The sequence below is a fragment of the Cyclopterus lumpus genome, chromosome 19 (genome assembly GCF_009769545.1).
Source record: "Cyclopterus lumpus isolate fCycLum1 chromosome 19, fCycLum1.pri, whole genome shotgun sequence".
NCBI lineage: Eukaryota > Metazoa > Chordata > Actinopteri > Perciformes > Cyclopteridae > Cyclopterus > Cyclopterus lumpus.
In genome coordinates, this window is record NC_046984.1 from 8963362 (window position 1) to 8975393 (window position 12032).

The window sequence follows — 12032 nt, forward strand, 5'->3', positions numbered from 1 at the left end:
GTGATTTGCATTGGCTGGTTGCTCAGGGAATTCATATTTGAAAATAAAGCTGAGTGTGTGTATGTGTGAGTGTATGTGTGAGAGAGCTAGAAAGAGAGTGAGGGAGAAAAAGAGTGAGAGAGAGTTTTGACCTGCACACAATCTCTGGAGAGCTGCTCACTTGCAGAGTCTAATCAGACTCTGACTGGTGCTTGTTCTCGGGGATTGCTCCTCTCCAGCCCTCCGGCCTAATGAGGACCCATGTGTACGATACAGAGAGTTGCAGCTCTCAGTGACGACTGGATATAAGCTCACCTGTGTGTGCTCAGAGAGAGCCAGAGAAATGAGCTGCCGGCGGGTATGATGACAAGAATGGCATCCGGCGCTGCCTATACGCCCCACCTGGAGGTCTTGTGAGTTTAATGAATGCTCGGAGAGGGAGAGAGGCGGCAGGTGAAAGAGAAGCAGCGGGGGGAGGGGGGAGAGAGAGAGGTCCCATAGAATGGAGCATGATCTTTCTCCTGACAATGTGAGCAAATGATGCAAAGAATGGAGGAGAGAGTCTGGACATATAGCGGAGTGAAAACAAAAGCAGATTGTTGGCTTCCCGAGCTCTCTTTATTTGGATGTCAAACACCAAGAAATCTTCTAAGTGTTACACAGGAATTTCAATGGCGCTTCAGATGAAGTACTATTCAAACAGATAAAAGTATAGACTTCTGAGGTATGTAGATAACACAGAGGACCATCATGTCCTACATTTCACTGGGAGTGATAATAATGAAATCATTATTGTTGGTCAAGGAAACATATTCTCAGAGTCTATTACTTGTGATATTAAAAGATAAAATGCAGAGTTAGTTTGCTGCTGTTTTGTGTTTCTGTTCGTGAACTTTCTCCGGCTGTATGCTCCGTCAATACGTCTGCTTAAAATGTAATGATACTGATATAATCATTGCTGAAATGCTTACCGATTATGTAATAGGGAAGAAGTAGAGGGAGTAATTAGGTCATAAATTTACATTCAGAGCGGACCTAGAACTAGTGCATGGGCATGCACTTCATACATACACAGTAGGCTGTACTAGAACTGACCAAGCGCGTTGGGAGAGAGACCGGGTTGTGAGCTAATGTTGCTAATAGTTTAGCATTCTGCTCACAGCTGCGGTCAGCAAAGGCTAAACTATTAACATGTTCTCTTTTACTTACATAGGCACTGGTAACCTGTAAAATAAATAATAACACTTTAATTTCAAGCGTAAATTTAAAGTGCAATCTAAAGCCTGTACCATCATGATGTGTGATGTGGAAATTGAGAGCCGAATCTTTCACAACACACTGCTTGAGATAATAAGGCAATCTCTTATATCCCTGTTTGTGTGTCACAAAGTAATTTTTTCCCATTTGATTTTACAGTATTGTATGAGTCTGGCTTTATTTAGTATTCAGAGCATGTAGTCAAATCCAAACTTTTCCCTGCAATCATGCGACATGCAGTCCCAGATTCTATTTGATAACCTGCCACGTCGAGGTGTTCCCTGCTTTGTCTTTGAAAAGTGATTGAAATTCCTTCCACCTACACAGAGGCACACAACACACCTTACAGAATGCGATAAACTTCAAAAAGGTGTGTTTTCAGTAGCAATATGGCGACGGATTGTTAGTGATCTAATCTGTTGAAAACAAGTTTTACACTAGATATGAAAAGGGGGGTATAGTGGAGAATCAACCATTTTCCAAGAGGATCTCATGTAGGGATTGAAAAAGTGATTTAACATCACGGTTTCAGATAAGACAAAATAACATGTGTGCTTCCGTTTCATTTAATGAAGTTCATGGAGAAGTATTGTGGCAAAGGTACTGATTAAATAGTTTTGTTACAAATATATATAAACATGTTCTTTTGGAAACAAAGCACAGAGAACAAAGTGAAGTGCTGCATGTCACAGCATATACTGACTTACTCGATTAATGCAGGAAAAAATGACAGAAAATCTTCCACCCTGTATAGAAACTGATGAGACCAACAGTATATGATATTAGGTGGTTCACGCTTGCTTTATGGCTTTACATTTCAGATTTACCACCACAGTCCTGCAGCTTAATTCTGCTCTCCCTGAAGACTTCACTGACATTTTCCAAGGTCTCGTTTTCAAGCCCTGCCGTGATTAGTGAAGCAGGTTTTAAGAGGAACTAATCCCATTCCCTGGAATTTCCTTTTTTTCTGTCTTTATAAACCAGTCAGCAAATGGGGAATCTAGTCAGCAATAACACACAGGAAAAGAAATCATGTGATCCTGAGGCTGAAATGATGGCTGTATCCGGCAACGAACAGGATGCTTATGCTGGCTGATCGTTACTAGGGCGAATGTTCATTAGTGTCAAAAAAATAATAACTTTTTTCGCAGTTTCACTCAAAAAATTGCCTGGAGACGGCTGATTGTTAGCTCTCCGGCTTAACCATGTCATATTAATGCAGGCAAAACATTTTGGAGTTTTGTGGAATAAATAAATCTTTCTTGTGCCATTTAAAAAAACATCTCTCAAAACTCTACTCCCACTTGAAGTCGTGACCCACCATTTCATAAAACTTGACATTGTAAGGTCTATAGAAGTCTCGCAGTTGCTCAATAGCGTCTCTGTCTATCTGCACGTGAGTTCTGCCCTTGGACTTGCCCAGGCAGCGAGGCGAGCCGCTGCTCTCCGGCTTCTTAAGGCAAGGGAAGCCCTTGGTGCGGTTGAAATAGAAGTGTTTGTCTGTGACAATGCGCTTTAGCCCAAGGAAGTCTTGCACCCGAGCCAACTCCCCTGCCGGGTCTGTGATAAGACGCTCCCCGCTCACAAAGTGGATCTGAGCCAGGGGGAAGAAGCGGAGCCAGTTTTCAAGGTGCAGAGCGTACAGGCCGATCCGAATGGCGTTCCAGGACACGTCCACAATGCCCAGGCTCTGGTTTCTAAAGGCCAGATCCTGGAAGCTCGGTAGGTCAGGAGTTTTGGATAAAGTCTGAGTGTAATCAGATATTGCACGAGTGACGGGGTCACGCACCACCACAATGAGCTTGGTATCTCGGGACATGGCAGAGATCCGTTGCGGCGTCTCTTTTGTCACAAAGTAGCTTGGCGTCTTCTCCATCGTGAGTTGGCTTTCAAGAGTCCTTGGCATTAAGCCTCTGATTGAAAGAAACACAAAGTGAAAAATTTCAGTCAGAGAGGTTTCTCATTTACATTTCACATTTCTTTAAGTGTATTCTTATGCGATTTTCTTGCCAGTTTGAATTTCTCACATGAGCACAAAGGCTAACAGATTCAGAGTCAGAGGACACCAAGTCCTTGCATTCACTCCGTCGAAAGGAAAACGTGTGTATTAGATGTATATTTAGGGCAGGATTACAAAAGTTAGTTTTCAAAAGGCACTAAACCATTGTATAACTGTGAAGCTCCAGTTATAACCATAAACCCAGTTTCTCGATGTAAACGATAATAGGACGCAAAGTCATAGTGGCCTGTTGTCACACGAGGCTTATCTCGCTGACAGCTCTCCTGTGCGTCCGCCCAGCATGATTCAGGAGTAATAAATCACGATGAAAGCAAACAGAACACATATAGCAGAGTGGCTCTGTTAGGCTGCCTCTGGGTCTGCAAACTAGGCCAGTGTTGTCTTTGAAAGAAATGAATTGATCAAGTGTGCTTTCAGAGTAAAAGTGTGAAGTATGATTGGAAACCATGACCAAGGACGAAGTTCAAAAAGAGCCTGTTAATAGAGCTTCAATTAACAAGTATACTCATAATCGATTAATCTGTCAAGTTATAATTTGGTCTATATATTCTAAGAAAGCAGAAACCGAAATATACAACATTTTCGATGATGAAAAAGCAAATGTTCAGATTTCAGAACCTTAAACAAGAGAGTGTTTGGCTTTTGTACTTAAAAACTAATTGATTAATCAACTCATCTTTCTACCTGTAAATTAAAGCTCCTGCTCTTATATAGCATCTATGGATTCTGATGGTTTTGGTTTGAAGTACCATGTGTTGTTTTCATTCCCATTGCATTGATACCGAGAAATGTCATGTTCCTACACACAGTGGCTTTAACTCTTTGAATGATGGCAAATGCAAACGAGCGATGCATCATGTTATGAGTAAACTATCTGGTTGGTGGAGGGTTTTCGCTCCACTTTGTTCCCCGATTTGGTTTGAAGGTCTTCTCCTCTCCGTGTCTCGGCTGATTGTCGGCCCCGCCCTTATGAGTTTCTCCTGTCCCTCGTTAGTGTCCTCTCCTTTTCTTCTGTTCCCCTTTGGTATCTTCTGCCGCTGCGTGGAGTTTTGTTTGCCGGTTACCTGTCTGCTGTTTCCTGCCTTCATCTCAGACTCTCAGTGTGGAAGCCTTTTGTTTAATAAATCATGTAACTGCGCCAGTCAGCCTGCTTCTGTGTCGGCCTCTCCTGCTACCTGAACAATGTGCCAGTGTGAAGTTGTTTGAAAAAAAACAAAATGAATGCCGGAGCATCAGAATGGTCACAGCCCATAGAAGAGGGTTAGAACAGATTCCTTGCGCTTACATTCTTGAAAAGGTTTGCAAAAGAACCTGTGAAATATTTATTTATTTTTGTTCTCCACTGGAGTGCGAGTGCCCACTCCTGTCTTCAGCACTGCCAACTCTGAGTCATCGTTGCATTTCTACTCGTATGCATATTGAGAATGAGACTGCAACTATGCAAAACAATAGTTTGGTCTTTATTGATAAGAATTCAGAGAAATGTTTCCTGACAGGCAAATTTTTGTTTTCAAAGCAAATCCTCAAAAGTCAAGCGAGTTAGAATTTGACCTTTTCTCGCCAGCTTTGACAGCTGACACTCAAACTACGGTAATGGGCGAGGGTTCACATCTCTGAGATAAAAAGGGCTTCACCTCCCTGAAAAGAGCCAATTAGTGGGGATTCTTTCAGGTTATACTTGTACAGTGATACTGAAACACATCCCTTATGTCATTAACATGAGTGAGTGTGTTTGTTGTATGTTTGGTTGTCTGCATGCATGCATCATATTTCATGATTAAACCAGAACATTTGTGATCTAAATATGTAAATAAAGACTTTGTTGCACATAAAAGATGCTTCATGTAGCGCTTTAGAAATAAATCCTTTACTTTGACATTCATTTTAAGATTAGTTTAATTGCCATATAGAAACAAGACAATAGCTCAGCGGCCTGCCAGCGACAGCAGGGCCTGCATGCTGCAGTTTATACCGTTTACCTCGAGAGGTCGGATTTGACGATAAATCTGGTGAATTGCTCTACAGTACATCAAAGCATGAGGGGCCACTTTTCTGCCGATGTAAACAGAGCTCAGTTCTCAAGTTTCCTGCATTAAGAACGTGAAACAAGTCTTGAGACTGCATAAAAAAACCACATCCAGCTTGTTGATCCACCTGAAAAGATAATGTGCACAGAGAGGCACCGAGGGGAGGGGACACATCACATTTTTGACAGTAAGCAGCTGATTTAATGGGATTTTCTGGCAGAAGGCAAGAGGACACCATTTGTCTCAGCTTTTGCTTGTCTTTTAATTACTTTAAGTGTTTGTCTGGGAACACCCTCAGAAATAGCCTTTTTTTCCTTTTTAAAGAAGAAAACTACCAACTATATTTAATATAAAGCAAATAGAAATTTAATTAGACATCCGTATTGGCCAAATATCGTCCTCATCTTCATGATCATTTATGACATTATTTGATATCATCATTGAGTCAGGCTGAACAAAAGCAGATATATGCATGTAAGGACACAAGCACAGCTGACCGCCAACGACTCCCAGAAGCCCCACGCACATAAAAAGGCTCCACTTTTACTAATTCAGGCTGATAATTACTCATTCCTTTTAATTTTTCTTATACTGCAAAACAGTCACACGTTGTAATTGAGTTTTAACCGTCTGAGTGTAGAAACGTTTACAATTCCTCTCTTGTTTCTTGGCACATTATAACAGCACACGTGGTGCCATTTGCAGGTCATCCAACATTTGATTACATGTATACACCTGTGCAGGTGAGGCATGTGTTTACCTGTACCACTCCAGGCCTCGGTCATAGTTCCTGTCGAAGAAGTGTGTCTCTGTGCCAGCCGCTCTCACGTCCGGATGAATCCGGATGAACTCTAACACCGCTCTGGTGCCTCCTTTCTTCACACCGACTATGATGGCGTTCGGTAACTTTTTATTGCCGAACTTTAAGTTTCCCATGGGAGGACTGGGCGTGTCGACGTGGAGAGTGGAAGGAGGTCTTTGGTCGGATTTCAGCCGAGATGCCTCAACACTGCTCGGTCTGGCATCCAACTGCAACGCGCAGGACGCTGGTTTCTGAATGCGCCTTTTGGCTCCATCGGCCAGGACGCGCTGACAGCCGGGCGTCGGATCACCTGCCTTCTGCATGATGGTGTCGGCCGGGAAGAGTGCACAGTAGCACAGATAAGACAGGAACATCGACAGTAAGCAAATGGATGTTCGCGTGAGCCGGTGTGAGAAGGGAGGGATTCGACTGAAGAGGAGCACGCATGCCATCTCTCCATGGATATGAACAGTGCATGGTTTTCTAATTGATTTTTGCGTTCCGTCCTTTCTGATTTTTTTTTCTTTTTAAGTCGTTAAAGTGGCTGAAGTGCCCACTGTCTCCAGAGCAGGAAAAAATAAGACAACTTCTGCGTCTTGCCAGTTGGTAGTCACCACTTGCACCACTTCATCGCGGATAACACTAACACCCTCCATCTGTGTCCCATCTCTTCAGCTCGGTAATTGAACCGCATCCTTTCGCTCGCGCACTGACTTTGGAAACGACAACCTGCTGTAAAACGCATGGACGTCTCCATGGTCACCACGCACGAGTGAGAAGCAGTAGGAGTGCGCTCTCTGAGTCTGACAGCTCCGAACCGGCCGAGCGACACAAGAATAATGCAACACGGTGACGTCACAGCATCTTTGCATAAAAGCATTCGGCTCCTTCCTCATTCATTTGACTGTACTCATTTTCCATCATGTGGGTTACTCTTCTCGGTCAATTATACAGGGTATATCTGCTGCATAAACACATTTACACCAAATGGCATGTGAGAACCCAACGATTCAGGATGAACACACATTCATAAACATTCATAACTGAATACTTGCATGACCGTAACCTGCATCAATCCAGAGGGGCATCTAGTGTCGTATCCTCTTCTCTGTTTATGTGTTAATTTTCTGAATATTGAACTTAATCAATTAGCTGTCAGTTGAGTTTAACTTGAGCTAGTATTTCTCAGCTTGATATATGTCCTTAAAGTGCTCAGAAAAAACTGATATCTTGAACATCAGTAGTTCAACATCTATAATTCAACAACTGGGCTGATGAAGATCATGAAATTTGATCAGAAACTCGAGAATTCCCACGATAACAGAAGAATGGTGAGATGGGTGGATCAACGGTTTCAAAAATAATAAATAAAGCTTGGAACTCTATCAGTCATTTTTTATAGAGCTTAAACAATAAGTCAAGCAACAAGTAATCTCCATCTATTTTAAGTAGAAGTGATTAATCATTTAAGTTATATTTTGAAGCACAAAAATGCCCAGAAATTCCCTGATTCAATTTTACAATGATAATATTTAAAGAGTTTTGTTTTTTTGACAAATAATTCGCCAGACCATTATATTCTTCACTATTGTCTGATATTTTATCATACAAAACAAATATATTTCCACTTGATGACGTGAGAGAAAAAGTGCTCTCGATCCTCAACAGGACAATAACAAACAACGACAAGGTGTGCCCAAATGTTTCCATGTCAGGGACCCACACCAAGATGAACTTCCTGTGACGAAGGTTTTGCTTCATTAACACTTTCCTGTCATATAGTATCTTGTTGTCTCTTTTGAGTTTGCAGATAACAAGAACAAACTCTCAGTGTTGTCCACCGTCTAGTGATTTATTAAGTCGTAGCATCAGAATTGCCAGGAATTTCTTGGAGCCTCCCCCCCTCCCATTTTGGAAACCAAAGCATGGCCGGATTACCCTACTTGGGGGGCCCTGGTGCATAAAATGGGCCCCTATTAACCCCCTGTTTCTCCCACTCTGTGTTTCCCACTGTGCCCGGTTAGTAGTCCAGCTCCTGACCAGTGATCTCGTCTCAGGTCTCCTTAACGAGGAAGTGTTTGGGGGGCTGTTGTGAGCACAGAGTGCACGGCGATCATCCCTCTTAGTTTCCTCATGACTGATACACATGCAGACAAGCCCGGGGAGGAGACAGAAGAGGATCAAAACACCCTGGACTGCAGAGACGCACAGGGAGGAGTTGAGGTGTCACAGCGGTGCTCCTGTGGGTGTCTGCGCCCAATCTCAGAGGCCTCTGATTAAAGAATGATTTATAGGGGCCGGTCGCAGAGGCCCGCTCAGCAATCCGTCTAGTGAATGAGATTTTTCCTCAGGAAGAGGGCGGGTAAATCAAACCTTGGGGCGAGAAGCCGGCAAAGCTTGGCGATAGTGCTCAGTGATTAAATGTTATAATCACCTCTGCTGACTGTGTGGCTTGTTCCTGTCGCTTGTTTTTTTTATCTGCTTAACCTTAGTTTAATTTACAGAACATGTGTCTTGTTGTAGGTTATTACAGAATAGAGTGTCATCCTTTTTAGACTGATGAACTGGGACAGAGGAACATTGAGAAAACATTTATTTCAATGCTGTCTTAAACAGATCATATCGGAAAGGACACACAAGCCCCGGAGAACACCATTAATGATGAGGCAATTGTTAAACTCTAACGAAAACAAAGATGTAAGCCCTTTACACTGACGTTATTAACCAGCTATGTTACATTTTCAAGAGAAGCAAGTTGGTTTTACAGCAAGGAAGCCAGCTGTGACATGACATGAAGTGGGTTTTATGAAAAACAAACTGTGTGTCTGTGAAAGCTGAACGGCCTTAATATTGCTGCTTGTCTCTTGGAGATCACAGAATAAAGGCCATGGTTTGCCCGCTGTCCACTCCATCAGCACCACTGCTCATTTGTCAGAGGTAAGTGAAGCCTGAGGAGGAAGCGACAGCGCGTCCTGACACACTCAGTGCAGATACAGACGACCCAGACAACTTTACACTACAGATGGGTGAAGGATCACCCTCACAGATACAGATTACATCCCCTTTTAGAAACCGGGCACTGTTTTGTTTAGTGACAAACAGTCACAGTGATGTTTGTGTGTCAGTGTTATGATGTGAATGCAGCTTGAAAGAGATTACTCAAATGAATGATTTATTCCTGACCGCAGGCAGTCAAGTGGTTTAGTCGTCCAGATACTGCAAGTATGAACATACTAATTAATAATTAAACTTAATAATGCTGAAGCCAGAAATATATACCAGTACATTTTGTTATCTGCAGCAGAAGATTGTAGGTCCTGTAACAATCAGAGATATAGAGAGCTGCTAAGTAGAGTGTCACCACACAATATGTTTCAACTAAGAAGACACCTCTAAAGATCTGCTGTGATATGAATCTTTATTTCTGAATTAGATATAGGCTGAGGCTCAAATAACTACATCAAATAACTACATCCCAACAACGCTACTACACTGACACCTGCTGGTCAGGGGGCCGCAATGCATCTCTATTCCAAAATGAAAGTGAAAACTTTAAAAGAATAAACATTGGATTTCCTGTACACTTCAGAGGCGGATTGGTCAAGAAAAACAACGATTCGATTATAAAACGGTAAGATGACTCGACTAAATTATTAAAGAAGATGAATGCTACATAGAGATGTCAAGTGGTGATCAAGAAGTCAAAACATATGTGCTGATTTTGGTGCATCTACTTATTCCTTTGCCTTTTGTAAAAAACAACAACTTTCAAACCTTTTTGGTCGCTGTGGGTTATTGAAAAAGTTGATGATGATGTGGACAATAAACCCTTGTGTGTAAACATTGGCTTTACCTCCTCATTGTCTGGTGTCTCAGACGCCACTGGTGTAAGAATAACGACATATAGTATATCGAAATATCGAAAGTCCTGAAGTGGTAACAGTAACTTGGCCAAATGTTATTGCTCAAAATAAGGAAATATTTCATGTTTTATTTTCTATTATGCGTATGAACAAATATAATACATATTAATGAATTATTTCATTAACTCATTCACAGGCAAATAAATGTACTGCACATTATTATGATGTGAGGTCCTGGGACAGGGGATGTCGTATTGTAAATTTGTAATTTGTGATATTGGGCTATACAAAATAAACTGAATTTTATGAACTTATGAACACACTATGAGCTGAATAGAAAGTCCTGTCAACACCACACATATTGAGACAGCATCTCCTGTTGATCTGTTTCCCCGGTAGGCAAACTGGTGGCTGTTCAGGTCATTGGGGATGCTGGCTTTGATGTGAGAGAGTACAAGTCTCTCAAAGCACTTCACCACAATTGGTGTCAGGGCTATAGTCGGTAGTCGTTGTGAAGTATAACTGTTTGTTTTTTGGGCATGAGGGTAATGGTAGTGGATTTGAGGCATGTGGGGACAACAGACGTTGTTGGTAAACACCCCCGCTAGTTGGTCGGCACATGACTTCAGTGTACGGCCTGGTATCCTGTCTGGCCCTTCTGCTTTGGTAATGTCAATCTTCATCAGAGTGGACCTCACCCGGTAGCGCTGTAGGACGAGTGCAGGGTCCTCCGATGGTGGTGTAGTTGTGGTTCTCACTTTGCTGGTGTGGTTGTCAAAGCGAGCAAAGAACTGGTTCAGGACATCGTGGTGTCGTGGCTGGTCTGTGAGGTGCTGCTTTTGTAGTCCTCTCCACATGCTGCGGGGGGCTTTATTTTCTAAATGCCCCTTCATACGCTGCTTGGTATCTGCGATTGGCTTCTCTCCAGGCTGTCTCCTGACCTGTAGGCAGCATCTCGCGCTCTGAGCTGAAACCGAACATTCCTGTCCAGCAATGGTTTCTGGTTTGGGAACACTTGAGCACGGTCTCAGTGCAGAAGGCTATGTAAGCCAAGACAGATGAGCTGTATTCCTCCAGGTCTGTGCGAGCATCTCCCAGTCTGTGTTTTCAAAACAATCCTACAGCAGAGAAGTGGACTCTTCCCTCCAGACTGGTTTTAACAGTTGGTCTTGTTCTGCAGATTAGGGGTTTAAAATGAACGAAAGTAGTCATAGTAGCAAGCTAATACAATTATATTTAGTATGTACTTTGAGAAGTTAAAAATAATCCTGTTTGAATGTTGCCATGAAACACACATAGGATGTTTGTCAATTTAAAAGATAATTGTGCAAGTCAAGAAAGTCGCAGTTTGTCATAGATTTGTCGTTGCATCATTTGGTTTTGTGTCTCTCACTACGTACAACGCAGGGCCGTTACCTCGACTTGCTAGCTCGCGAGGAGGTAACTTGGCTCTATCCGTGCACACATGTCACGTTATCTCACCTGATAGGTTTTTATCTTTTTATTAGCCGGAAAGCAAAAGAACAAGCGAGACCCTTTTGACCTTGTGAGTACATCCTGGTACGAAACACGCATTGTTTAGCGAGATAAATCACTGACGCACCTTTTAAGTGTGTAGTCTTTCTAATTACGTCAAATGCAACTTTCTTAATGTGCAAAATTATCTTTTAAATTGACAAACATCATATGAATAATTCATGGCACCATTCAAATGGTATCAAAGAATTTTACTCTGGCCATTCACAACTGTGGTTATTTCTTTCCATAATTATGTCCCATGGTGGTCAGCCGGAAGAGACAGAACTTCGCCTCTCTATTGTCAGCTGTAACTGCCTTATGAGAGCAGTGCGGCTAACGGCCATCAGCTAACCATTAGCTGATGGCCGTTAGCTGCTAAGCAGTCGGGCATTGTCAACAAAGCAAGGAGAAGCTCTGGTAACACACTCAGAGGGAGAGTGACTTATCATTCTCTGGTCGGGTAGACATTACTTCTCTGTATCTTTAATACTTGTTCTCTGCTATATTAATGTGCAGAATGTTAAATACAGCTCCTCTAAAACGTTCTGTCATGCGCTACTTTTGCA

The 12032-nt window shown here is 42.4% G+C and overlaps 1 protein-coding gene across 1 annotated transcript; it reads right to left on the reverse strand.

Moving 5' to 3' along the window:
• Nucleotides 1–2530: 2530 nt before the first annotated feature.
• LOC117748882 (heparan sulfate glucosamine 3-O-sulfotransferase 2-like) lies at nt 2531–6537 on the reverse strand. Its single transcript, XM_034559000.1, has 2 exons — nt 6044–6537; nt 2531–3149 (listed from the first exon to the last, which is right to left on the reverse strand). The coding sequence occupies exons 1-2, from the start codon at nt 6535–6537 to the stop codon at nt 2531–2533; spliced, it is 1113 nt and encodes a 370-aa protein (XP_034414891.1).
• Between the last annotated feature and the right edge of the window lie 5495 nt (nt 6538–12032).

What these genes read in the sequence shown, in the direction of transcription:
- LOC117748882 (XM_034559000.1), bottom strand. Translation starts at nt 6,537, where the DNA reads ATGGCATGCGTGCTCCTCTTCAGTCGAATCCCTCCCTTCTCACACCGG. An exon ending in CGAGGCCTGGAGTGGTACAG is followed by an intron (nt 3,150 to 6,043) that starts GTAAACACATGC and finishes TCTTTCAATCAG; the next exon opens with AGGCTTAATGCCAAGGACTC.